The 27931-nt window shown below is 47.8% G+C and overlaps 2 protein-coding genes across 7 annotated transcripts in view; one reads left to right on the top strand and one right to left on the bottom strand.

The window, feature by feature from the left end:
• Positions 1-888: 888 nt before the first annotated feature.
• STMN3 (stathmin 3) lies at positions 889-15031 on the bottom strand. The gene is made up of 5 exons (XM_068700508.1): positions 14714-15031; positions 7945-8040; positions 7400-7575; positions 6266-6457; positions 889-5925 (listed from the first exon to the last, which is right to left on the bottom strand). Exons 1-5 carry the CDS (start codon positions 14730-14732, stop codon positions 5866-5868), a joined length of 543 nt encoding a protein of 180 aa, XP_068556609.1. The 5' UTR covers positions 14733-15031; the 3' UTR covers positions 889-5865.
• A 4501-nt stretch (positions 15032-19532) lies between these two features.
• RTEL1 (regulator of telomere elongation helicase 1) overlaps positions 19533-27931 on the top strand; it is a 46023-nt gene continuing 37624 nt past the window's right edge. For 5 of the 6 annotated variants that reach the window (XR_011102026.1, XM_068700821.1, XM_068700822.1 and 2 more), the window contains exons 1-13: positions 19580-19685; positions 19909-20029; positions 20940-21138; positions 21511-21604; positions 22487-22568; positions 23211-23271; positions 23745-23820; positions 24541-24625; positions 24980-25045; positions 25832-25985; positions 26288-26326; positions 27036-27114; positions 27665-27762. Coding sequence is in view for 4 of the 6 variants with exons in the window: in XM_068700821.1 (XP_068556922.1) it covers positions 19928-20029; positions 20940-21138; positions 21511-21604; positions 22487-22568; positions 23211-23271; positions 23745-23820; positions 24541-24625; positions 24980-25045; positions 25832-25985; positions 26288-26326; positions 27036-27114; positions 27665-27762 (1135 nt within the window). In the remaining 2 variants the exon portion in view is untranslated. Of the gene's footprint in view, positions 19686-19908; positions 20030-20939; positions 21139-21510; positions 21605-22486; positions 22569-23210; positions 23272-23744; positions 23821-24540; positions 24626-24979; positions 25046-25831; positions 25986-26287; positions 26327-27035; positions 27115-27664; positions 27763-27931 lie in introns of all 6 variants that reach the window. The other variant, XR_011102027.1, reaches the window with a different exon arrangement.

The raw sequence follows: 27931 nt of genomic DNA, 5'->3' as shown, positions 1-27931 counted from the left end.
CTCCTTCAAATCACACCGGGATAAAGGATCTGGCCTGGAGAGGATGGCCACGCTTGGTCTTTCTGATATAATTTTTATTATTTTATTTTATTTTATTTTATTTTATTTTATTTTATTTTATTTTATTTTATTTTATTTTATTTTATTTTATTTTATTTTATTTTATTTTATTTTTTGTGGCAGAGAGGCAAATGCAGAGGCTCAGGTTACCGGGATCACTTTGTTAAGAGTTCCCAAGCCTGGGTTTGCAGATGGCGAACGTCTGAAGAAAACCGAGCAATGTTGTGTTCCCAGTAAGGATCTTATCTTACGAACCACGAAGGTCACGCTGCAAAAATAGAATTCCTGTTTGTGCAGGCAGCGGCATCCTGCACACACGTGGGAAGAGCATCGGTGCCGGGCGGTGCCTGCGCAGCATCGCTCCCCCTGATCCTACAAAAACCTGCCCGGGATGAGGGCCCTGCTGGGTAAAACCCCATCTGCCCTCCCTTCGGGTCAGCTTCTCCTACACCGCCTTGTAGGGTCACAAAATGCATCTCAGTCCATAAGGATGCTGCTTTTTAAATGTTCCTACAAGGACGGTGGGGCTGGGGACACAGGCAGGTAGGGCCAACTGCTGCAGCTGCTATGGAAATGGCCACACGCCTTCCCTTCGGGTGTCTTTAGGGGGTTACAGACCCTCCTGTTGCAGGTTTTGGGGTGTTTTTGTGCATCGTGGCCCAGGGAAATGTTGGCCAAGGCTGAGGCAGTGTCCTTTTGGGGCTGTTCTGGGGAACCCAACCCCGCTCACCCCCACCCGGCCCCGGGGGGGGAAGGCCGTGCAGCTGCTGGGAAATCAGGAACACAGGCACAGGGTTTCTATTAAAAGAAAAAGAAGAAGCTCACAAGTTTTCCAGAACTGGATTTATTGTATTTGCAATTGTCTTATATCTTTTTTTGATCCTCCTCTGTAAAGACGTTGCATGCCCTCGCCTTTCTAACCACAAGGCTTGGTAGTGGTGCCTCCATTCAAGCGTTTTATTATTATTATTTTTTTTCCTCTGAGAATAGTGATAAACGATGGGTTTCTGCATCTTTTATATTGGGTGCAAAGTACTTACTTAACATACAGAGGCTTAAATTCTGCTTTGTTAAATCTTTAGGTCAATTCAATGCATTTTATTGGTATTCTCACAATACAAACAGGAGCCTTAGAACTCAAACAATCTATTTATGGAGAGATGGACACACATGGTTTCATACCAAGTTTTTTTTTCTTTTTTTTTTCTTTTTTTTTAAACTCATTTTTCATCATCACTTCTTTTTGCACAACGACAACCTCAAGCTGACAATGAAATGCACGCGGGAGAGCCACGGGAACCAGACCGGGCTCTGCTAGGGATGGGGAGCCCTTCGCCACCCCGCTGCCCCGTCCCACCAGAGCCACGGCGGGTGGCGATGCTCAGCCCCGAGCAGCTTTTGGGGACAAGAGCATGGCTGGGAGGTGACAGCTCACCCGAGGGTGCCGTGCCACCTCGACTGTCCCCGTGCTTTGGTGCTTCCCATTCTCAGAGCACTTGGCACCTCTGCCCTACAGCTGACTGTGGCGGTGGAGGTTACTGGCCTTACTGCATCGTCTCGTCCCTAGCATGGGTGGTGAGAAGTCTCTAGCACCATGAACAGCCGTTCCCTGACTCGTTTCAAGTGGTAGGAGGAGTGGATGTGCATAAATGGTCTCCACCTCTGCGTTTTGGTGTGGGGTGCCCAGCCCAACGGGGTGAGACGAGCCGTGCCAGCCAGGCGCAGGGCCGGGGAGCCAGCTGGGCTCAGCTAAAGCGAGCTGAAGTTTGCCTGGCAAGAGGGGCAGCAAACCAGCTGCCCCCAGTGCAGGATGCCTGCGTGAACGGCCGCTGTCCCCAAAAGTTAACTCAGAAGTAACCCCACATTTGCTTACAGCATGTTCATGGCTCACGATTGATAAGACAAGGGAAAGGCGCAGCTCAGAAGCAGTCTGAGCATCCTTGAAAGCCCCCATGTGCAGACAGAGCTGAGCACTTTGCCACAAAGGATAACTGTGCAGAGCTGGAATTGGGGCTCTCAGGCCCCTTGTTGCAGCTCTCGCACAGACCCACTGATTACCCAGCAGCTAATTTAGCTTCAGCTTTCCTGCCTTGCTTGAATCAGAGGCTCTTCAGGAGAGCTCTGTGCAAGGTGCGTGCACACCAAGGAATTGCCACCACCTCATTTTCCTCCCTCGCACAGCCACGGGTCCTCTGTCAGCTCGAGGAGCCTCGAGGAAAGGCTCCTACCGAGCACAAAGTCCCGTGTCTGCCTCTGCAGAGCTCGGCTACGGAGCAGCCATGGGAAGCAGGGAAGAACCCGGCCCTGCCACCAGCACCATCGCCCTGGGGACTGCGACCACGGGGTGTGGGAATGGTGGGGAAGTCACAACCAGACAGACAGGGGATGGGGCTGTGAGGCTGTTAATGAGGACACTTAATTAGTTGCAGCTGAGGCAGGAAGGATGCTGCAGCACACAACCACCGGCAGCCCCAGGAGCAGGAAGATCCCGTGCTCACTGCGGGCGTTCCCCCGATAGTACCCATGGCACGGGGTGAGGATCGGGGTCCCCTTGTGTCCCTCATGCGTTCACCTCCGTGTCACCAAGCACATCCAGCCCTATATGACATTGCACGGCGGTGACAGTGCCAGTCCCCGATGTCACCAGCACAGAGCTCAGCCCAACACATCCCTGCTTGAATTTCCCCCCGCAGCAACACATCTGCCAGCCACATCCACTGAACCTCACGGCACCAACCCAACAGAGGCGAGAAAAATGGGTTTCCCAGGGCCTACATCCCGGGTTCCCCGCTTGCCAGGTCATTCTCTGCACTCCCTGCGGGACTGACTGCCAGGAAAACCTGCAAGAATAAGCCTCCACCCGAGGCCAAGGCTGGCCTTAGGTGGAAGAGGGCAGGCACAAAGGACTGAGCTGCAAGACCAGGCAGGGACCGAGCCAGGGGCTCAGGCACCGTGGGGAGGGGGGCTCTGACCCAGTACCAGGCTCTGCTTTTGTACCCCAAGCCTCACCCTCGTGCAGGACCTCACGCTACGTTAACCGTACCTAAACACAGCACACATCCCAAACATCACCTTCATCCCATCCCTCTGTCCTCCTCCTCCTCCTGGTACCCGCAGCACCCAGCCCGGGGCTGGATGCGGGCGGCTGCCCCCATCCCTGCTCCCCACCTCCAGCCGCTCGTGCGCCCCGCTGACAGAGGGACAGGGGTCGTTTCTCTCCTTCTAGACTCCTGCTCATGAGTACATTTCTGAGAAGAATAATAATCATAGTACTAAAAACAGTATTTACAACAAGCTCCAGGTCAGAATTACACACCAAGCAAACACTCAGCACCACAGAGAGCAGGACGGGGTTAATATCTTGCAGATACCTTCTCAGATCCCGCCAGCGCGGGACACAGACATTAGACAGCTTCAACCATTTCTTACACACAAACATTTCGTTTAAATTACTTTGTAAATTCTTTTTTTTTTTTAAACTTTTTTAAAATTTCTTGTCACTATATGAATGAGGTGATGCTGGCGGGGACGCCGCGCTCTACACAGATGCTTATCTAAGACAGCTGCTACTATAAACTGATCGTTAGCTACTGATTAAGAAATTCAACCCTCAGTTTCCGCTCCTTTTCCCTCTCTGCCCAAAATCACGTTTTGTCACTGGCCGGGGCCGGGGCTCGCTGATAACCCCTGGCAGAGGGGCTGGGTGGGAGGCAGCCCTTCCTTCCAGGAGCAGAGCCTTCCCCGGACATCGAAACGTGCTGCGGCCACGGAGGGGTCGCTCCCAAATCTGGCCAGGACTTCTGGGGGATCAGCAAAGAGCCCAGGGATCTGATTTCCAGCAGCTGCTCTTTGGCTTTCTGTCGGGTTTCTGTGGCCGCCCGATGCTTACTTCAGGCCCTAACGAATTCTTTGCACGAGTAAAGCACAGGGTAGGCTGAAAACATCAGCTTCTGAGCAGACTCAGCCGTGGTTTTCAAGAGGGGGGGAGAGGCAGGCGAGGCAGCTCCTGGTGGACCATCCTCACCCGCTGCCATCCCTCACCCCAGCCCCTGTGCCCGCTCCCTGCAGCATCTTCCCCAAGGACTCAAAACCCAGCGCAGGCATCTCCCATCTCCCCCCCCAGCACAACACGTTGGCCACACGCCGTGCAGAGGGCACCACGGCCCTGAATTAGATGTCTCCAGCCCTCGCATGCCCCTTTCCTCGTGCTGAGACAGCAGCCAGGGAGAAGGGGAAGGATGCCACTGGTGCCGTGCCCCAAAACCACCGCTCTGCTCTATCCAAAGCGCACCACCACGGCGATTTGTAAGCTCTGCTCAGAGGGGAGTTCTCACTGCCCTCTGCCCCAAACAAACGCAGCCTCCACCATCCGTCTCCTCCACCAAATCCTGCCCCGAAACCGTGCTCACACAAGGACTGACCGCTCTCATGAGGCCCCACAGCGACCGGGTGGCGATTCCCGCAGGGCGTCAGATGCAACGTTGCCTCTTTTTCAGTTTTTTCGAGCCAAAAGCAGAGCGGGCACAGGGTGGGCAGCGCTGCGGGTGGCAGCCCCCGCAGTGTGCTTGGTAAGCGGTGCCATTGCAGCTCAGGAAGGCTGTGACAGCCACCTAGCCAGGTGACGTTACCGTCAGCTGCTAACGCCACGCTTGCATGTTCCCTGCTCATCTCTACCTCCACGGAGAGACGGAGTTGGCTTAAAAATAGGCCTTGGAAAGCTAAAGATAGACAAGAAACGAGCATGGGAACATCTCTTCCCCCTTCCTGCAGAGCTGCTCCTGCTCAGCTCTGCCTCACCGGAGGCAGCCGGGTGGAGAGGACCCCGCAGGAGGGTGGCGTGTCCCTGCCCTGCCATGCTCTGGGGCTGTGCCCGGTGCTCCCTGGCCTCAGCATCCATCCCACAATGGCACCGAGGAGCCACGTGCATCACTGGGAAGAGGGAAGGGTGGTTATCATCTCTGCCATCTCACCATCCTGCCCTGTCCCTGCTGGAGCTGTGTTCCTACGGAGAGAGGTCTCGGGAGCACCGGGCAGCTGCAGACCCCACGTCCCCTTCACCCCCGTGCTGCCTGTCCAAGGCTTCTGCCGAGGCATCAGCCAGCACCCATGGGGACAGGGACAGTGGGGACGTGGTTCTGAGCTCTGGGAGAGCCCCTCAGCTGTTTCCACACAGGCTACCAAAGAAAAACCCAAATATGAGGATTTTTGGGTTGCTGCCTGCCTGGGCTTGCCTCGGGTAATGGCCAAGAGCCGGGGGCTGCATGCCCCCACTGCCACAGCCAGTCCCTGCCTCTCCCACACCTCTCCTACCGCTGGCAAACACGGCTCTACTCATTGCTCCACTACACACACAGAAATCATCACTTCCTTCCCATTATCCTGAAACTGAGATTTGGCTCAGAGCAAACACCGAGAGTACTAAAAGCCCCGGATAAGAAATCCGTATCTCCGTGACACTGCTGGTTGAATTTATTAACATCTTCGTTTTTACATTAGTTTAAGAAATATTTTTTTAAAAAAAGGACAAACCCTCCGAAGAAGCTGATTGATCGACTGATCCACTGATTCTCTATTTCGTGTGAGCTAGTTGCTATTCTGCTTAGAGGTCCCTATCATCTGTGAACCCCCACAAGTACCGAACGATTTAGGATGCAGAGATAGAGAAGCGTGTAGCTGGGGGACGAACACCAGGGGATGGGGGGGATGGAGAACCAAACGCTGCATCTAGACAAACAAAATAAAATGTGTTGGTTGGTTGGTTGGTTTGTTAACAGGAATCAGGTGCTAGGTGTGTAGAAAAGCCCTTTATCCAGAGATCTCCTCCCGCTGTTCCTTGTTCCTGCGCACTTCGGCTGCGTGCAGTTCCTGCAAAGACAGGAGAGGGGACACCAGGCAGGTGAATCTTTAGGGCAAGCCAAGAGCTGGGGGTGTCTCTCGACAGTTACAGGCTGACAGTTTCTGCTCTTGCAAGCTCTGTTTTCCTCCTGTCCTACACACAGCATTGGCACCAGCCAGAAGAAAAGCACCCAGAGCAGTTTCACGCCCATTGCAGCCCCGGGGTCTGCAGCCTGCAGCACCCATGGGTGCTGGAGCCACAGGCATTAACCTGGAGCCCTGTGCATTTCCCTGGAGCCCCACACATTTACCCAGAGCCCCACACATTTCCCTGGAGCCCCACACATTTCCCCGAGCCCCGTGCATTTACCTTCTCGCGGAGCCGCTCCCTCAAGGCGGCGAGGTGCGCCTCGCGGATCTCCCTGCTCAGCTCCATCTTGTAGTTGAGCTTCTCCTCGGCCAGGCGGCTGAAGTTGTTGTTCTCCTCCAGCGCCTTGTGCAGCACCTCCCGCTCGTGCTCCCGCTTCTCCGCCAGCTGCTTCAGCACCTGCGCCTCCTGGGTCTGGCGAGGCGCCGGGAAAGGCGCGTGAGCCGACGGGAGAGCCTCTTCCAGCCTCCCCTCAGCCTCCCCCGAGATGTTTGGTCTCCAGCCTATTTTCACCTCCCTCCAGCCCATAATATTCTGCCGGGAAGGCGCTCGGAGCAGTTGCCTCCTCACTGGGATGGGGCAGTGTTAGCTCAGCCGGGTGCCGGGGGCCCTCCCGTGCTCAGCCGCATCACGGGGGTAGGCATGGGGGGCACAGAAGCCCCCTGCCAGGTTCCCCTTGGTCTTTGGACAATTTCAGCTTTCCTCCTGCCCACCACCCTTTAGAATTATGAGGGTGAAAAAGACATCAAAGACCACCAGGTCCAACCCAGCGCCGAGCCCCTCACGGAGCCACGTCCCCGAGCACCCCACCAGAGTACCTCCAGGGACGGTGACTTCCCTGGGCAGCCTCTTCCAATGCCTCCCAACCCTTCTGGGGAAGAAATGTTTCCTAATATCCAACCTAAACCTCCCCTGGCACAGCTTGAGGCCCTTTCCTCTTGCCCTAACAATGATCCTGTGCCTTACTCTGCAGTTTTTCTCCTTTTCCGTATTTTTCACCGGAAGATATTTCATGGTAAAAGGTAGAAAGTAGCATAGGCAGCTGTTAGAAAAGCGAGGTTTGAAGCTGAACTCGGGTGAGCAAGAGCTCTGTCACAGCCTGGTCATGCCCACGAGGTCAGACAGGGCTCCAAACAGCTCTGCAGTTGTAGGAACAGAACAACCATGGACACCGAGCCCAATTTCCTGCCCAAAACAGGCTGCAAACCTTCATCACCCCCATGTCTTACCTGACTATTTACAGCTGAGTAATGCTAAGGGTAAGAACACTAATGCTGGCTGGCTTAGATTGCTCCTGAGAAGCCTGCTTTAGGGTTTGGTGTGATCGGTACCCTCCTAAAGGCCCCGTCTCGTTACCTTCCTCCTCTCCTCTGCAGCCTCCAGCCTCCTCTGCAGCTCCTCCAGGGACAGGTCCTTCTTCTTGGGGGGGGAGGAAAGGATGGGGCTCTCGGGAGATAAATCTGAAGGCGACTTCAGGATCACCTCGAAGCTCTGACCTGATGCCCTCTTGTCCAGCTGCTTCACCTCCATATCTTGGGGGAAAAAACAAGAGTTCTGTGACTGTGACACCCAGGAGAGCGTTGGCCTGAGGGCACTGGGATCTTCACGTGGGAATAAGGTGTTAATTCCCCTGTCCTGACCTGGGTGGTTTTGGTTTATCCCCAGAATTTCCTGATTAGTTGGCTTCATCCCCCCCCCCAGGTCAATTCAATTATTTTAAATTCCCAGCATGTCTTAATGAAATTAACTGGGAAGGAGGCTAAACTGAAGGGCCCGGGCTGAGATGTGGATTGCTGCCCTAGGAGGGGATGGGGGGGGTACTGGTGAGCTCCCACATCAACCAAACTGCCAGCAGGGGCATTTGGGAACAATTTTGCAGCCCACAGGAGCAGGTTACGTACCTCCATACTGGTAGATGGTGTTAGGGTGCGGCTGGGTGTGGAAGCAGGAGCAGATGAGGGAGAGCAGAGACAGCTCCTTCATTTTCTCCTTGTAGGCTGAAAAATAAGGAAGAGCAATGAGGAGGGAGTCTAACGGCAACGGGAGCTCTTTTTTCATGGAGAAAGGAAGCAAGTGGAGGACAAAAAGGACCAGGAGGTCTGTTTGTAGCTACCAGACTCTGTGGAGGCTTTGCCAGGCTGCCACAGGTTGCCAAAAAGTCCCCAAGAGGTATCTGCTCTAGAGTAGACTAAATTAGAGACCAGTGTAGCAGCATCATGGGAAGATATTAGGATTTTACCACGTCTGGAGGTGTAAGTTCCCCCGGAAGATTTTCCCTCCAACAGATCTGACACACTCTTGGCTGCTCTGGCAGAAAGAACGGTGCTTCCATACGCCTGCTTCATCCTCACACTTATTTTTCCTCCTAGGCACAGAACTGCATCCCAATTTACACCCCCCTTGGGCCAAGCAGCAGCCCCTGCAGCTCAGATTTTTACCGAGCTGATTTTTTTACTGATTTTTACATTTCTGTTTGCCCCACATTCTGGTTTCAGCACCCTTCCCAGTTCCGTGGCTGTGTGTATACCCAACAGGGGCGGTTTAATCAGCGATGCAAGCCACAGGGCAGGACATTTCGATTCTGTTCCTGGTGACAGGGACTTCGGAAAGCCTCTGGGAGCGCCGCGTTGTGCTGGGCTGGTGACGTGCAGCAAGAAGCTGGTGCCTGGTGCTGTGCTGCCAGAGCCCAGAGGGGGGATCCCTGGCCAAAATGGGAGATGTGAACACTTAGCAGAAAGCACTGAGGTCCTTTCTTTACCATTTCGGCTGGTTTTGGTGTAACCAAGACGTTAAGCAGATGTGCCACATCCCCGACCCACCAGGCTGTCTCCTAGCACTTGCTGCAAACCCCAGCGCTTTGGGTTTCAGTCCTTGAACTTTGGCAGCTGTCCCCAGTGCTGGTTTCATGGTTCCCTGCGTAGATGGGTGCAGCCCTGCCTTCCTGGAGGTCTGCTGTAGGGATTTCATTTGGTAGCAGCTTCCTTAATCCCACCAGAATCTTCCAGGATCTGGCAGGATCCAGCCCCATCCCGGTGGTGCAAAGCTGTCCCTTCAGCACCGCCACCCCCAGCCCTGCCAGGTGCCACAGCGGGGGCTTGGGGACAAAGGGGGGCAAAGGACCCAGCCCTGGGAAACAGCTGAGCACTGGGAAAAAATGATCCCGACCCCTGGGAAAAAAAATGACCCCAAACCCTGGGAAAAAACTGACCCCAGCCCCTAGGAAAACAACTGCCCTCTGGAAAATAATCGACCCTGGAAAAACATCCGACCCCTGGGAAAAGAGATGACCCCTTGGAAAACAACCGATGCCTGGGGAACAACTGACCCCTGGGAAAAAATCGACCCCAATTCCCACCCCAAAAAATTAATCACTCATGAGGGGCAGCCCAGAACAGCCCCCAGCACTGCGAGCCAGCAGCAGCCACCCTGCTGCCCCCATCCTCATGCACTTTTTGATCTGACAGGCTCAGTGACAAAAGAGAGGTGGCCAACACACCATTAGCGGGCTCAATAAGCACAGGCGTCCTGCAAGGAGAGGAGGGTCCTGGCTTTGTACATTTGGGTCTGTCTGGGGCTGTACAGGCTGGGAGCAGGACAAGGAGCAGTGGCTGGGGGTGGGAGCGGTGCTGAGCAAAGGGAACCACGTCCCATGGGGTGGTGAGACCACAGGGCTCACCAGCTCCAGCCCATCACCACCCAAAAAGTTTGGTTCTCTGCTTCCTAACCAGATAAATCAAGCTGAGCAGATGTCTTTTTGCGAGGTGTTTTAGGATGTCCAGCAAAACATGGGCTGGTAAGGCACCACACCACTGCAGGGTGATTCGGGAGGAACCAGAGGCACAGCGAGGCTCATTTGTGTGAATCCAGACAATTAAAGGGATGGGACCGAGCGTGCTACATCTGGTAGCAAGGTCAAAGGAAGGTTGTTACAAGAAAATCGCTGGTTTTGCAAAGATAACTTTGGAGAAGTAAAAATTGCTTCCATAAAGCATGAAAATGTATTTTCATTTGTACCATGAAAAGACGAGAAGAGTCCAATTATAAATGGAGCCAAAGCACAAACCGAAGGTAAAGGAACCAGAGAGATGGGGACTGGGGCCCTGCAGCACAAATTCTGCCAGGCCACAGACACAAGAAATGAAGCCACAGTCCCCGAGGAGCCTTCAGAGCACAACAGAGTGCAGATGCTATCACCTGGTAAGAATGCTGCCATGAAGATGACAGAATCACAGAATCAATCCCAGAATCACAGAATCCCAGAATCCCAGAATCCCAGAATCGCAGAATCCAGCCCGTTGTCTCAGAATAACTCATTTCCATCTTCCTGCCCCACAACATCCACCAGCACAAGAGCTCACGCAACCACAAGAGGAAGGGGAACCAGTGAAACCAGTGGGATCCAAAAAATAGGAGCAATACAGCTCCATTGGTGTTGAAAAGGGACAACAAAGACCAGGAATTCACTGGAGGGATCGTGCAGATGAGAAGTTGCACCCCACGCTGATGCCAGGCAGCATCTTGGAGATGCGATGAACTTGGACCCATTTGGAGCCATCCCTGAGGACAGGCAGATGTGAGGCTCACTTTGCCTTCTGTGGGACATCTTCTGAACCACCCCCCAGCAGGGGTTTCCAATCACCTGGCTCATTCCCTCCTAGGTTTCATTTGCAGCTCGTGTCCACCCCATCAAGCCACATTACAGGCGGCCAAACGATTGGCAAATCACTCAGGCTCCGAGGCTGGAACATGTGGGGTGCCTGCAGGAAAATAACCCAGGCAATCTCCCCTCTTCTCTCTCAGCAGGACAGCAGGGGCCAAGCCGGGCAGCAGAGACCCAGCAGCCTGGGCTTGGTCTTTGATGGGTCGCCAGGAGGGAGAAGCACAGGCTGGGTGCTTGATAAAGGACTGGAAGGAGCCGAAATGGAGGCAGCAGTCCCAGTGTGTTTATGGGTTTGGGGCAAATACAGATTTGGGTGGTCAGGTTTGGATGAGACAAAGAGGAGATGGGAACAGGATAAGGATAAGGATAAAAGTTCATCGGTGCTGTGTGACACCAGGCAGACATTTGGTCCCTTTGGATCTCGGTTTCGTTTTCATTTCCTGAGGGTTATTGCACTTGTCCATTATGCCAAATAGATTTTATTATTCATATATTTATTTATTTATTTTTATAAATACACGCAGAGAATGCAAAATTCTCCACGATGGCACTAAACATGTAGAGGTACTTCAAACGCATAAAAGGGCTGTTTGAAGATATGCTGAGCAGCTCTTCACCATTTGAGGCATGCCAACGTGCTACGGCACATACCCATGGTCTTTCATCTAGCTCTTTTGTATTTCTAAATCATATATATATATATTCTTACTTATTATTATTTTTTTTTATCATAGGTTTATGGCTGGAAGAGTAAGGCCCATGTCACTAGGGCATCAGGGAGGAAAAGGCTCGGAGAGAAGGGGTGAGGCAGGAATGTTGCTGCCAATTAATTAGCAGAGGATGGTGTGGAAGTTTTAGTGAGCTTCAGGTCCCTCTGCGTATTGCCATCCATAACCATCAGCCCTGCTCACCCCAATACAGCAAGAAGTTACAGTCCACACTGCTGCCCCAAAGGCCTCATCTGCAAGCCTTCGACCTGCCACATCAGAGCACTAAATCTCAATTTTTCCTTTGCAGAAGGAGAACACAACACACTCATCTGGCAAACAACACGTCCACCAGCTCTGAACCAACACCAGTGTACTCCAAGGAAGGGCTCTTCTGAGATATCTGAGGGATCATCACAGTGTCTACACGCTGCCATTAAGGACGATATGGTTCATATTTTAGAAAAAAAAAAATAATCAAGGATTTAGATGCCTTGTTTGGGTACATTGGTAGGAGTATAAAAAGACCTAAAACAGGTTCTTTTGGCATGTACAACTGAAGTCCCAATAAAGGTACCATAAACATCCAAGTCAGGCCATATGCACTCTACCAACAACTGAAGAGAAGGAATATTAATAGTGTATATTATTAATAGTATTAATATTACTGTTTCTTGATAACAAGGTGATGGAGAGGCTGGGTGGAAAGGGGTCTGACTGTGTCCAGCACCAGCCATAGAAATGGTGTGGGACAGCACTGAGCGGTGTCCACCAGCCCCAGAAAAGGGAGGCAGAGGTGACCCCAACCCACAAAAAGCCATCCTGCCCCTGCAGCTCAGTGCAGGAAGGGGAAAACCCCAGGATCCATCCGGACACCTCTACCATCCCCTGCTGCGAGGCCGGGAATGACAAACCCGAATTCCCTCCCGGCTCCACCTTCCCAGCCACACCAGCAGGAAAAAAGCCCCACGAGGCTTCCTCCGTACCGCATCATTTCATAACCTCCATGCCTGCTGCTGCTCAGATCTCTACGTTGAGCCCCAACACCCATGGGTGGTGGGAAAAACCCCCTTGGGGCTTCAGCCCCCGGGGCTGCCTCCCGTTTTGGGGTGCCCGACGGCACCAGGGCTTTGTCCAGCCGTGCGGGGAGGAGGCGTGAGGGCTCTGCCCTGCAAGCTGTGCCCGTGCAGCACGGCCAGCACCGCAGCTGAGCCTGCACTGAGCATGTGCTGCTGCTTCCTCCGCTGCACACACAACGGCCACGGCCGGGGGGAAACGCCTGCGGAGGAAGGTGGGAGCCGGAGATGGCTGCGGGGTTGAGGGAAGCAAGCCCCCCCGGCTCTTTTTTTTCATCCCCGGGGGATTTGGGGGGTTGAACAAAACCCAGGGAAATCTTCCCAAGGTGGGGATCATCGCCCCCCCGGGCAGCAGCTGCAGGCAATTAGAGCCGCTCTCCTCTCAGCACGGATTTGCTTTTGCTGGGGATGGAGCAGAAAATAGGGAACACGAGGTTTTTTTCCTTAATTCAAGGATCTGCTTGCCTTTTTCCTCCGTGCCCGTGGCTGAAGGCAGTGGCTGAGGGGCGGCTGCTCCCTGCAGAGCTGGGCGAGGCTCAGCATCGCTCCTACCCTGCTCTGCCTCCCCCTGCCTCAGCCCTCATTCCCCTTCACATCCTCCCCCTTCACGTCGCCCTCTCGGCGTGGAGGGAGCCACAGGGAAGCGTGGTTCCCCTAAACTGAACGCTTCGTGATCCCCTTTGACATGAGAGCAGCATCTTCCTGCAGGTGGAACATCCCAGCTGGGCTGGGAGGGCGAGGATGCACCAAAAGGAGCCGCGTTTTGTGCCCCCACGCCCCTCATCCACCACCTCGCCCCCATCACATCCGATGCAGCCTCGGTTTCGGCAGCTGGGAGCCCTGCTCTGTCCCCAAAATAGGGACGGGGGGGCAGCAGGGTGGGCCCACACGGGGACACTCGTACAATCGCTGCGGGTTGCCTGTCTCCGAGACGCATTTTCACGGCGCTGCTTCACCATTTTTTCTTAATGCAAAGCCCCCTCGGGATCTGCTGCACCCTCACCCGCCCCGCGGCACCTCCCATCTTTCTGTCCCTTTCTCCGCTGCCTTTTAAAAAGGAGAAAGGGATGGAAAATGCATGGAGGAGACACGGGCACAGGCCAGTGAAAGGAGCAAGGGATGCTGCCTGGTCTCCTTCTGGCTGGTTCTGTGGCTGGGAGGGGGCACAAAGCACTCCCCACTTCTTTTTGTCTTTTCTTTATATCCAGACCTACATCCTGACCCTTTAGGATTCAGCTTCACACCCCCAAGCCCCTCTTTATGCACTGAGAAATGAAGAGCAGTTTCAGGATAAAACTCCTTTTATTTTGAAGGGAAAGAAGCAGAGCCCCCAGCCCCACCCCCTTCTCATTGTATCGTTCCTGGATTTTCTCCTTCACCCGAGTTCCCAGTCCCAGCCCTTTGAATTCCCACTCTTCACTTAAAAGGGGCAAAACTCGTCTTTAGGAAGCAGTTTGGATGAGGAGCATCCTCCCTGCAGCCCGGGATGCTGCAGCCAAAGCAGCAGGCTCCCCGGGCTACGCTATTATTCCCATTATTACTGCAGGGGGGAGGAAGGGCTTCCCTTGCAGCATTTGGTTTCACTCAACGCCATCAGAGGACCGCTCCCCTGAAGCATCTCCTGATGGAGAAAAAGCGAGCTGTGAAAGACATGCAGGGCTGGGGAGCTCTGAGAACGCACTGAAACCCACCCAGGTTTTTCTGGTTGGGCGTGAGGGGGGATATTTTAGGGCATTACCATCAGCATCTTGTCCGCATCTTTTTTTTTTTTTTTTCCCCCAATATCCATTTAGGAAATCTATCACCTTCACACAATAAAATGCATTTTCTAATTTCTCTGCATCCAGCTACACAGCAAGCACATTTTAAATAGGAGAAAAAAAAAAAAAAAAAGCTGCATCACGCTACAAAAATAATTATTAATTGGCATGCAGCAGCATCTTCCGATGGTGCACCGTAATGACAGCAATATTTTAAACCGGCAAGTTTATCGCCTGTGCATTCGTATTAAAATAAAAAAGCCCACCTGCTATCTTGCATCAGAGGGGTGTGTGCCTGGGGGAGGAAGGGGAACAATGCTGCCGTGGCAGCTGCCGCCTCATCGAACTCCCCCGAAATGCAAGGAAAAAAAAAAAGAAAATAAAAAAATAAAAAATAAAAAATATATAAATGAGAATAAGGATAAAAAGGAGCCGGGCAGCGTGGGGCTGACCAGGTCTTGCCCTACCTGAGACGGTGCTGGCCATGCTGCCGTGGGGCTGCAGTGGTGGTGATGGGGAGCGGGCTCGGCACCCGCGGCGGGGAGGTCGGAGAGCCCGCAGCACGGAGCAGGTGGAAGGAGAAGGAAGGGTCACGGGCTTGGGAATGGCACTGAGCGGCTCAGGCCTCCTTTCCTGGGTGGCTTTGACGCCGGGTCCCTCCCAGTCGGACTGCCTGCCAGAAATGCAGCCCCACCGGGGAGGGGGGAGGCGAGCAGACACACCCAGCCGCACGCCAGCAGAAGATGGCTTTTTCCTCCTCTTCCTCCCTTTCTTGTCTGCTCCACACAACTCGGCTGCTTCTCCTTCCTTGGCCCTTGAAAGCAGAAAGGAGCCGATTCTCTGGGTTTTATTGTTGTTTTCCTCAAAGCTTCCCCAGGCGGAGGCAGCCGGGGGCTGCGGCTGGGCTGTGGCTCAGCGAGGCAGGGCTGCAGCCCCCAGACCCAAATCTTGCCGCATTTTCAGCCCCGTGCTGTAGGGAGGAGGGGGCCCAGCAGCTTTTGGGCTCTTGTCTTTTGGGGCACAACAGGGGCAGCAGGCAGGGGGTGACGGTGCTGAGACAGACAGGGAAAAGCAGAACACAGCCTGCTGGATTCAGTGGCACTTTTCTGTATTTATTTATTTTTTTTCCAGGACATCTTTTCTTTTTCTTTGATTTCCCATTTTCTGTCATTTCGCCATTCGTGGCTGCTGCTAGAGGCTGATACCTCTGTGCTTTTGAAGTAGGTATCGCAGCACCTTCAGGACCAGGGAAGCCCCCCCATTTCGTGCTGACAGCAGCAGCAGCACCCCAGTGTCACCCCACTGACCAAAACTGCACAAACCCACCTCGTTTCTCATCGGACACACTTTACACGAGACTCCCATGCAATCCCCCAGCCGTCAGCATCCCCCCCGGCTGCCAAACCCCGAGTTTCCCAGCGCGCTGCAATGCAGACGCTGCCAAACCCTTCCAGCAGCTGCAGGGAGCCATGGGCTCAGACAGGGCTGGAAGCAGCATGCTGTGCCTACCACATTCACTTAAGAAGTCAGAGATTTCCCTTTTTTCCTATTTTTTTCCCCTAATCTCTTAGTGTCCTGTTCCCTCAGCACTGTGCGTAAAATGGAAAAGCCTTATCACAGAAAAAAAATATATATAGAGAGAAAATAAGTCTGATCAGAATAATACTAGCAGTATGTGTCCCAGTGGAGTACGCTATACAAGAACTGGTGAGCAAACTAGATTTATGTGTGCAACACATCACACACTTCAGCTCTGGTGTTGTTCATACTTCCTAGATAATCTGTCATATAAATAACTTTAATATAATTAATTCTGGATCCGTCTATAACACCACGAGATATTTCTTCCCTGTTTTAAGCTTAACTGTCTTTTTGAGTTCCCTCTGGTTTTTACTAGGGAGCTTCTGAAAGCATTGGTTGTTCTTCTCCAAGATGGGGATTAGGGAAAATTAGTGACTATTTGGCTAAATCGTCCTCTGCCTGACATCTAACCAGGCAGGCTCTCAGGAAACAACAGATTTTCATGGAGAATCAGCAAGGAAGTTAATTTTATAGCACACACTTCTTTCACTACTCCTTTGTGATTTTTTTTTCAGCATTTTAAGCAATCAAACATTCGTAGATGTCTTTTAACATAGCAAGGGCTTCTGCCAATAACTCTCGCTGTCAAAAATGCTGAAAAAATGCAAGTCTACAACAGTATGGCTGTGCATACCACTAAAGGCAGCTCTTCTGTTAGCTCTGAAGCACGGGAATGTCCTTTGAATAAAAATAAAAATAAAAATTCCAACCTGACAGAAAAAAATCTCTCTTTAATACCCCCAAAAGAGGGACTCGTAGCAACCCTCCCATTTCATTACAGGACACCGTCATCTAGAGCAGCTGAGAGGAAGATTTACAAGTTGTGGTTGTTACCAAGAGGGTCGCAGGCCTGGCACACTTCACATTGCTCTTTGTGGCTGCCAGCCTGAGAGAAGTGTGGCTTGCAATGAGAAATATTTGGAGAGTAATTTTACCTAGTGACTAATAAAGCCATTTGGAAAGTTACTGGTCTAAAAGGAAGAGATTGAACTGCAGTACAGGAGACAAATACCTTACCAGGCAATACTGTAGTCATGAGACCTTCCAGCACCATTGGCAGCCTGAAGTTGGGAGAAGCTGCCTTAGTTGGCAACAAATAATAAAAATTCCAGATAGGGCAGCAGTAAACCCCCTGAAATTGTTAAATAATACAAGGAGAAAAAGAATTGAGAGAGAGAAACCTGTGACAACACCAGCACTAAATCAGGAAAACGATTCCCTGAAGGCAAGGGAAACAACAGGGTTAGTCTGAAGTTTCCTCTTTAGTATCTATCATGTGCACTTGAGAAATGAGGTCAAGTTGTACAAAGGGTCTGGATGGGGAAGAGGAGTTGTGCTAATTCAGTCGCATAAAGGTGTAAGGCAAGCCACGAATTCAGGTCACCCCGGGGTGCTCAGCTCCAACTGGCAGCGCGTGTACAAAAGTTAGCAGCGCAAAGGCAGATGGCTGAGCAACTACAAATGGTGAAGAAGAAATTTTGAAAACATGAAGCCGTGAGCAATGGTCTAGTGATTGCCATACAGCTTCCACCAGATCACGAATCCCATCCGCTTCAGCTTGCGGAACGGGCATTTACTTACTTTCCTAATGACGGGATGATTGTGTGAAAATTGGAGCATCAAAGAGGAAAGCAGTTTTGTTGTTTTCCAACAGTGGAGAGACAGCAAGGCTCTGGATTATCTGGACTCAAAAGAACCCAATAATTATGTGGCCAAACAAAAGTTTTAGATGGTTTCTATGGGAACCATCACATATGCCCAGAAGGACAAGGCATGGCAACTCAATCCTCTCCTATCTGAAAGGAGAAAAACATCCTTCCCACCAAAAGCAGCACTTTTATGGTCAGTTGCTGCTGCTCTTCAAACTCTCTTGCCCCATTCCTCAAGATTCTTGCTTGTCTGGGAAGGGAAATCCTGTATGGGTGGCCTCTGAACAGAAATGAGGATTATCCCCTTTGTACTCCTGCTCTGTACAAGCCTTCTGCCTGCAGGACTCTCTGCAGTTCAATCACTCACACACCCACTCTCCTACAGAGTTTCAGGATCACCTTTTCCAAGGTTTTTCTTTTGTACATTTCTTTCCTTGACGGCACAACTTCAAATGAAAAATGTTCATCCAAGATCACCATCCCCTAATTTGAGCAAGCAGGGAGGAACCCCAGTAAGCCTGTATTTCCTTGTCTTAGCATGTAGAGACTGCTAGAGGTGTTGGGACTGGCCTGCCGTATAATCACCGTTCTGACCTTTCTTTTCACTTTAAAACCTTCCTTTTCTCTCTCTTCCTCCTTCTCCAAACTCTTGCTTTGGATTTTGTCCTAGGGAGCCAGACACCAGCGTGACAGTCTAGGTATAAAACCAATGCCTTTACTTGCCCTGTCTGTGTCACAAAGTAAAGAGTTTCAGTAAACCTTCACAATTCTTCAGCAAACTTAATTGAGAAAAAAAATGTATCTCTCTAAACTCGCAAAATCTTTTCTCTCTAAACTTACAAGATTTTTTCTCTTAGTTTTCTGAATGGTTGGGTGCAGCACTGACAGACAGGCTTGCCGGTGCCGGCACTGCAGACTTGGTCAAGTAAGGTAAGTGGTGCAGAGAAACCACCCTCCAGAAGGATAAGGAGCACTCAGCCAGTGCTGACTCATTTGCCCCTGGACACCGGCACATCTGCTGACTCACGCTCCTTTTTGGGCTTGGTCGCCTTCCAGCTCCTCTCTCTAAAGGTAATATTGCTTAAATCAACATTACTTAAATAGCAGTTAAAATAATCAGATTTGATGCAGTACTGATATTATGCTTCAGCATAGTAAAGCTGTGTTTAAAGGAAATAATGACAATATTCCATGTATCTGTGATCAGTTTTACACCTTTATTCTCCATGATAAATCTCATTCACTCTCATGGCATTTTACAGTTTTTACGAAGTCATTTCATTTGCAGCTTTATCTGGCACGATGGGTATCGAGTTAAAGAGTTCACACGGTCAGAAACACGAACAAAATCAGTTGTTACATTAGCACGGAGCGCCGTGAAGCATTGAAAAAATAGCTCAAAACTCTGTAGCCCATTAGCTATGATTAAAGACAATTTTCAAGCCAGGCGAGTTCAGCTCAAGGAATTTAAAGGCTGCTAACCAAAACACACCAGCAAACCTGCAACTGAACAGAGGGAAAACACAGAATATACCAGAAACTTGAGAAAGAGATCAGATTATGTAATGCTTGCATTTAAGGTCTGCTCCTTTTAATGGACAATTTTAAATATTTGAACACTTTTGCATACAAACGCTACCCTTAGCAGGGGGTAGTGTTTTTTGGTTTTTGTTTTAGTAGTGAAAATCACAGTAAAAACAAGCCGCCTCCTGTTCTTCATCTCTTCATGTTCTTCGTGTGAGGAGCTGCGCTGACACAGCCGGGCAGGAGACATTGGCTTCCCACCTCCCCCCCCCCTCACAAAACCCTGCTTTTGTAAACCCGGGGACACCAACACCCTGCTCCTAAGAATTTATTCCCACACTGCGCGCTTTGCTGGACCCCTACACGCACAAAAACCCTTCGACGGCCTCAGAGAGGCCGTGGGGCTCGCAGCAGAGCCCGGCGGGACGAGAAGACCCCGGGATGGGCCGGCCCCGAGCCCCCAAAACCCCCGACCCCAACCCCTCAGGGCCCAACCAGCGCCCCCCCCCCCCCCCCCCCCCCCCCCCCCCACAAGGCCCCGTTGCCATGGCAACGGCGCATGCCGGGCGGCGGCGCCCCGCCGGAAGTGGCGCAAGGACGCACGGGCCGGAAGTGGAGCCGTGAGGCAGGCGCGGGGATTCCGAACGGCGGAGCGGGGGGTGAGCGGCGGGCGCGGCGCTTCCGGGTGCGTTGCCATGGCAACCGCGATGGGACCGCGACCGGGGACCGGGAATGGGGATCGAGAACGGGAATGGGGGTTGGGGGGTGGTAGAGGGGGTCCTGGGGCTCTTGGCTGCACCGGCCCGGCCCGGTCCCGGGTGTCCGCGCTCCCCCAGGGCAGGCCCGGGGCTCAGGGCCGGGCCCGAGGCGGGGCACGGGGCGGGTGACGAGGCTGCGCTCCGCTGCAGGCCCCCCTCTTCGGTGAGGATGCCCAGGATCACGCTGAACGGCGTCCCGGTGGATTTCCCCTTCCAGCCGTACAAGTGCCAGGAGGTGTACATGACCAAGGTGCTGGAGTGCCTGCAGAAGGTGAGTTCTGCCCCCAGGAGTCACAGAATATCCCGAGCTGGAAGGGATCCACAGGGATCATCGAGCCCAGCTCCTGGCACCCCACAGGTCAACCCAAAAATTCAGATAATGTGACAAGTCTCGGTGCCTGCCCGGGTCGCAGGGCAGCTCCACAGCATTTTGCTTCCTTCATTGGTTCATCTGCTAAAAAAACTCACTATTCAGGTTTCCTTTCTGTTGTCTGTATGATGCCTTTTTAAAGCCTTCTCTGACTATTTTACTTCTCCTGCATACCACCTTTTTAAAATCGATTTCACTCCTACTTTTATTTTAGCATACAGTTATTAAATGCTCAGCAATGTGCAACTGATGGTCACTATAATCTTAGCTAGGATATTTCATCCTAACCCGGAACGGTAAGGGAATACTAAGTGAGTAGTATTGTAAACTGTAACATTGCTTTGCACTTTAAAATTGTAATGTTCAGTAAGATCAGGTGTTTAAAAATGGACCCGCTTGCAAAATGCTCTGCCTAAGCTGTGACGTGAGGCGTAGTCTTCATTCTAATGGAAATAAGCAGTCTGCAATCTGAGCTGTTTCTGGGTTTTGCAATAGCATCAAATACCTTCATGTCTTTTTAGCTGAAATATAATTCATTCTAGTGGCTCCAGGAGTGGAGAGTTCTTCTGCTAAATAGAGGTTAATAGGTTGGGCTTTACAAAGTTGATTCTAATCACCTGCAGGTTGGGCATTTATAAAAGCTCTGTGTGAAGTACGTATGTTTCTTTTGTGTGGTGTAGTTTACCAGGTAGTGATTGCTCTTTTACTGAGGAAAACGTAGTCTAGCACAACAACATGTTCTGGCTGAATCTCGTGGCTAGTTATTCATTATTTTTTCTTTTTTTATTTCTTTTATTTCTCTTCAATACAGAAGGTAAATGGCATTCTGGAGAGCCCTACGGGCACAGGAAAGACCCTCTGCCTGCTGTGTTCCACCCTGGCCTGGCGGGAGCACTTTAAAGATACTATCTCAGCCCGCAAAATTGCCCAGCGTATGAATGGAGTCGAGCTCTTTCCTGACAGGCCCATGTCATCCTGGGGTAACGCTACCACGGATGCTGATGTCCCAAGTACGTACTTTGTCTTTTATGCTCAGCGGGAATGATGCAGGAATATTAATGAATGCTTGCTTTTATCTGTCACTCCTAGAAAGTATGGAATTATAAAAGCCATGGGGGCATTGTTCAGCAGCTGCAGTGCTGTTTCACACTTTTACAGATTTCAAAGGTGTTCTGTGTTTTTTTTTTTAATTTTCTTAGAGCACTAGAAATCCATTTAGCTCATTTTGTGTGTGTGAATAGTTGTATGACAAAAGTTCTTGCTGTCTCTACAAGGCAAATTGTTACCAATAGCACCAGCTGGGAAGGGAGACTAATAGAATCTTGTGTTCTTCTTGGTGTGTTAATAATGTTTTTCTGATTTGTTTCCCCTCTGTTTGGCAGCTTATTACACGGACATTCCTAAAATAATTTATGCATCCAGAACGCACTCACAACTTACACAGGTCATTAATGAGTTAAAGAACACAGTCTACAGGTAATTACAATTTAGGATAATGCTGCTTTTCAAAGAGAAGGTGGAGAAAATCCCTGTTTTAATTGTTGTCTGAATATATGCACATATAAATTTATGAATGTATAAAAAAAACAATACTCACTGAAATGTAGTTCTGTTAACATGCATGTGTACAACCTGGAGTTCTTTGATTTATTTTTTTTCTCATTCAATCCTAGAATTTCCTGAATTCATTCTGTTTTTGTTTATTTCACACATTTGCTTCTAACATTCATTTTTTTTCCCCATTTTCAGATGGGGGAAGATAGTGGGAAGCCTATTACAAAGTTGAACTCAAGAATGAAGTAAATTCAGGAAGAAATTTGTTTTGTTGTACCAATGTCTGTCACAGCATTCAGCTGTTGGCATGAATGACAGAGTGCAACTGAGCTTTTTGGATCTGCAGAAATAATTGGTTTATATGCTCCTTGTGAAGATACAACCTTGTAATAAGGAGGGAAAAAAAGTGTTATGAATGATTATTGCAGGAATTATTGCTCTATAATCTTTTTATAACAGTGACTGCTGCCTCTTGAATGGCTTGTAATAGGTGACAGCCCCAGCTTATTTGGCTGAACTGTCATAACAGAACCCAGATTCTACAGTGGATGATGTGAGCTGCTACTCGTTACCTCCCACTGTTACCAGGAGAAATATAGTACCATAAAATCAAATAAACATATATATATATAGCTGTTACAAACATGCTCTTATTGATTCTGATTCTGACCCTTGTTTTATTGCTCGTCTATTTCTCGTGAACTTTTCACACTTGAGCTATTAAACTCAGTCTAGACATGTACAACTGTGTTCTTCTTTCTTGCTCTATTTTTAATATCAATTTTGTGTATTCTGTTTGAACAGGCCAAAGGTATGTGTTTTGGGTTCCAGAGAGCAGCTTTGCATCAATAGTGAAGTGAAACGACAAGAGAGCAACCACGTGCAGGTGAAAATAAGCATAATAAGAACATGTGATTCTGTTTGTTTTTGTTTGTTTTATTATTATTGTTATTTATTTATTGACATAAAGCGTGTAATTTCTAACTGTGACATTCTTTTATTACACTGTTTTTATTATTAGGCTGTAGTGAATTGTTTTCCATGCATTTGGAGGAACTTGCCATATCTATTTTTATTAGTGCAAAATTTAATTCTACACTTTTGGTAGCATTTTCCATCCAGAGGACAATGTGATTGTATAGAACATGAGAGATGATTAATAGTTTGCAGTTTACTGGTCTACCACTGAAGTGTTTTTCAATGACAGTAACAATTTCAAAGTAATGCTTCGGTGATTGCTTTGCTTGTTATTTTTACCAGTAATATCAAAGACTACTCTTGTGAAAAATATTTGTGGCAAAATATAACCAAATTCCCTCCAAGCTTGTGAGTGTTCTGCGCCACATAAAAAAAGAATGTAACTTTTAATGTGAACAGAGGGATTCATATTTTTGAGACTAAAGAATTGTGACTACCATATATTTATTAGCTGGCATTATAGAAAACCAATAGCTCTTTATCCCTTAACTTGCTTTTCAACACTTGGCAAGCTGTGCTACTCTTGGATAAAATATGTGATATTTTACAGATCTATATGTGCCGAATGAAAGTGATGACTCGTTCTTGTCATTTTTATAACAATGTAGAAGGTGAGTTTGGGTGTGGAAATAAAGCCCTATTTTTTGGAGAGGGAATTATTTGCTAGGCAGGTAGAGAAGTTTGAAAGAGTTGGCATAGTCTGCATTTGTGTGTGATATACATGCGTGTGTGAGTTTTGCTCTGCATTGATGTCTTTCAAGAACCAAATAGTAAGAAGTGGATGAATGTGGTAACAGGTAACAACAAATCTTTGTGTGATATTGTCATGTAAAGAAAAAGGTTCTTTGCTGAGAGGGTGGTTGGGCACTGGAACAGGCTCCCCAGGGAAGTGGTCATGGTAGCAAGACTACTGGAGTTCAAGAAGTGTTTGGACACTCAAACATGATTTTTTGTTGTTGTTTTGTTGGATGGGTCTGTGTGAAGCCAGTAGTCAGACTTGATGATCCTTTTGGATCCCTTCCAACTCGGGATATTCTATGACTTTTATTTAAGTTTGTGGTTGTAACGTTATAACTTTTCACAGAAAAGAGTACAGAGAAAGAACTGGTCAACTCAATCATGGATATTGAAGACTTGATTAAAAATGGAAACAAACATAGGTAAATGTTCCCTCTGACTTTCATCCTTCTCGTTGATGAAAACTGTTCATCAGATTAATTTTATTAATGCCTTGGTATGAACTGGACATCCACTAAAGTAGCAGAGCAGCAATAAGAGCAAAGTGAAGCGGATAAATAAAAGCACAATAAATAAATAAAAAAGCACAGAGACAGCTTCCGACAAAATCCTGTCTACATTAGAGCTGTTTTCATCACACAGCAGTTTATTTCAATTCTTACTTCTGTAAAGACTGAGTCAGATCAGCGTCAGGCTCACCAGTATTTTAATTCTCATTTGAGTAGAGGCTGCCAATATTATCTGATATGACAAATATTGCAATTGCCTTTCAGACTTAAGAGGATGAGATGACTGACTTGTTGAGATAAAATAATCTAGCCCAGCATTTACTTTTAGCTTTCACGGTTGAAAGGATAATGGAGTAATGAATGCCACTCTTTTTTCTTTAATTTCTTTTTATTCTCTTTGTTTTTCTGAGCTGTATGCACAACTAGGCGTTATTTTCTGTGCTTCTTTTTAGATAAGTTGTATGAGTAGAGCTAATCATTTGCCCTAAAACCAAGCATGTCAGTTTCAGTTCTTGTAGAAGCTGATCAGAAATCACTGAGAGCATGAAACATAAAACAGGAATGTTGGATGCATTCTAATATTTCTGGAAGTATTACCTAATAACTTGTGCTACTTTTTTTTTTCTTAAACAGAGCTTGTCCTTATTATCTCTCTCGAAGCCTGAAGCAGCAGGCGGATATTATTTTTATGCCTTACAACTATTTATTAGACTCAAAGGTAATGTATTAAAATGTGTTTTTTTTTTCATATATTTATTTCATATTGGCTTTTAGTGGATAAGCTGTGAAGAATGGATGCATAGCAAGCAAGTGTATTGCACAAATGTTTTCTTCTTTATTACAATTTCAGTTTTAACCTCTACGAACTTTGATGTGATGCATTTTATCACCTTCATTTCTGGATTAAGTGGTTCTGCGGATTGTATTTTAGGTAGCCACAACAATTTGCTGTTTTCTTAAATAAAACAGAACAAAAAACAAACCTATACCTTGAGCTACTTTCTTAGTTAATCAAATCTGTATTTCTCTGTGGCCTTTATTTCCATTCCTTCATTCTCTTTCTTATCTTCAGAGCCGGAGAGCACACAACTTAGACCTGAAGGGGACTGTGGTAATACTTGATGAAGCTCACAATGTGGTAAGTTGTTTCTTCTCTGTTAACCATTTTTCAAGCTTCATCCAAAAAGAAAAACAGACCACTGCTGTATTACAAATAGTCTGTAAAATCTGTACCCAGCTATTTCTGTTGTTAACGTCAAATATCTTGAATATTTCTTGTTTCAATTACAGTTAAAGTTTTGTAGTTTAATTAACAGTCCTTTGACACTACTGTGATTTTTCTACAAAGTGGTAGTTTTTTCCTGAAGGGTAGATCTCCAGATTTATATGGGTGCTCATTTTCTTGTTTAAAGAGTTCTTGAGGGTGTAAGAAGACATAGAAGCTCATTCTTAAAGCTCAACCACATCAGTTGTCCAAGTGCAGTAGATGACAAGCACGACTCTTGTCGTATTTCCAAGTCTTCATTCCTGGAGACAAAAAAAAAGAAGTGCTGCCTTCTGAGATCTTCCTCTTTGTTGGCTCAAAACTTGACATCAAGGGATGTCAAGAAAAATCTATGAGCAGCAATGTTAAGGACATAAAGGATGTGAGGCCTATTAAAACCAAAAGTGATTCTGATGGTGCTGATTTGCTGCTATGTGGAAGATGTACAACTATCAGTAATGCAGAAAAGGGAAAAGTGTTTGGCAAAAAGGATGCCTAGTAGTAATCAGTCTTCAGGTATTGGAAAATGTCCTCTGGCCTGAGCTGGAGATCAGAAAGGAAGTCAAGCCTGGTCATCTATTATCTATTTATCTTTGTAATTGCCTGAGCAAACAGCACATTGTGCAGTCCAAGTAATGCCTCCATTCCTTGATATTTTAGGAAAAGTTGTGTGAAGAGTCATCTTCTTTTGACTTGACAGCCTACGATTTGGCTTCAGCAATTGATACTTTAAATATACTACTGGAAGAACAAGCCAAAGCAGTTCAGCAGAAAGAAGTAAATGCTGAGTTCAATATGGAGATGGACAATTCAGGTGTGTTGACAACCACGAACCACTGCTTCTCTGGGAAGCTAGAAGTTTCTGGAAAACTGACTCTCAGTAGTAGATAAATTATTGTTCATTACTAATGTCAGACAAACATGTAAAGCTTTGGCCAAACCAATGTGATGTAAGGGGTCTTTCACGAGAAAGAGAGCAGTGAGAGGAATACAGGAGATGTCTTTCTGTATGCACAGACCTCAACTTCGTATCCATAATTTTTGAAAAGGCTAAAAGAAACTAGGAATGAAACAGGCATGAAACATCCTTTTTGAAACCTTTCATTTCTTTACCAGGGCTGAACATGGAACTTGAAGATCTAGCAAAGATAAAAAGTAAGTTTCCTTTTTGTGTGTGTGTTGTTAAAAATCGTTGAAACAATTTCAAAAGGTGATTTGGTCAACTATAATCAGGTTCATGTAAGTTTCTGTTGACATCTGCACATAACTGAGAAATTCATGTAAGTTTTAAGTTGTCTCTTTTTTTTCTGAGCATTTGGTGGAATGTTTAGTTGCAGTCATTTCCACTGAAGGTGAGAGCATTGCCAAATGAAGGCATCACTCCTTTCTTTGCCAGAAGTTCCCTTATTTTCTAATCTTGTCAGTGTGCTGGCAATATATTAGTTGCACTCTTCTGCTGTAAGAATGTGATGCTAAGTAGCAATCATAGCGAGAGCTTGAGATGTCTCATGTTTGCAAAGCATTTCCACAAACAACTTTCCCCATCTATGGAGAAGAATTTAAAATGTAGCTGACAACTGTATTTTATGAGTATCACAGGCAATTCAAGAGTTGAGGTCATAAGAACTTGTTAAAGTTCTGTAAAGTATTTAGACCTGATATCTAGGAAATTGCTCTTAATCATCTTGATTTGTTTTCAGCATCAAGAAAACAGCTAGGTTGCTGTCTCTAAGGCAGTTCTCACTTGTTTCGGTAGAGGGAGCCAATAACTTTTGTAATAAAGTCTGATTGAAAAAGGGGTTCAGATGAATCCCTAAAGTGAGTTTATGAACCCTAATTTTTTTCTCTTTTCATTCCCTCAAAGAAATTCTTCTTCAGCTGGAAAGTGCTATTGATGAAGTGGAGTTGCCACCAAATAAAAATGGAGTCACCAAAAATGGAAGGTAACTTCATCTCAGTAATATGTTTGCATCTTAAAAGAACAATAAATTCTAAACAAAGATTAAACTTCAGTCTAGTGTGAGCTTCTTGCCTATGAAAGTAGTTCTTTGTGTTTACACAAAGAAATGATTTAAACTGAGGTACTAATGCTGCAGTGATTTGGTTTGAGGTATCCCAGAGCTCTGTAAGTCCACTTCTTTACAACGTACTACATGCATTAGTTTAGAAATTGTAGAAATTGCATGTAAACCTTATTCTAATTTAATGTATTGTAGTTAGTTAATTAGATCATTAATGCATGAGTTGTAGATAAATCTGAAAAATGTGAAGGATGTGGTCAGTATGCCTTCTGTCATGTCCATGTTATCTGCTATCTTTATAACCAAATACTTATTTACATTCCCATAGTTTTTTCATTTTTACAGAGAGACAAGAACATGTTTTGCTACTACATGGTGAAATTGTTCTAGCTGTAAAAGAATAATAGTAATTGTGTCCATGTGATTATTTACAATGTTTACTGATTTGAGCCTTTTTCTTTCTAAATTGCAGCTACATCTTTGATCTGTTTGCGAAGGCCCAAATAACATTCCAGACCAAATCCTCACTCCTGGAGTCACTAGAGCAGATTTTACAGTTTCTTTCAAGCCGTAAGTATAAATTTGTTCGTCATTTCACTTGGACTTTACTCTCTAACTTAAGTAATTGGAAGCTTGTATAGTTTGGGGGGAAGAGAATAAAGTCATCATTGGATTTAAATTATAAAACTCTTAAAAACTAAAATCTGACCCTGAGGACCTCTGTCATTTTATTAAGTTT

The sequence above is a fragment of the Anas acuta genome, chromosome 16 (assembly GCF_963932015.1).
Source record: "Anas acuta chromosome 16, bAnaAcu1.1, whole genome shotgun sequence".
In the NCBI taxonomy this organism is placed as follows: domain Eukaryota; kingdom Metazoa; phylum Chordata; class Aves; order Anseriformes; family Anatidae; genus Anas; species Anas acuta.
This window is presented reverse-complemented; position numbering and strand designations above follow the sequence as displayed.

What these genes read in the sequence shown, in the direction of transcription:
- STMN3 (XM_068700508.1), bottom strand. An exon ending in CACCATCTACCAGTATGGAG is followed by an intron (nt 7,576 to 7,944) that starts GTACGTAACCTG and finishes TTTTCCCCCAAG; the next exon opens with ATATGGAGGTGAAGCAGCTG. An exon ending in GGGAGCGGCTCCGCGAGAAG is followed by an intron (nt 5,926 to 6,265) that starts GTAAATGCACGG and finishes CTGTCTTTGCAG; the next exon opens with GAACTGCACGCAGCCGAAGT.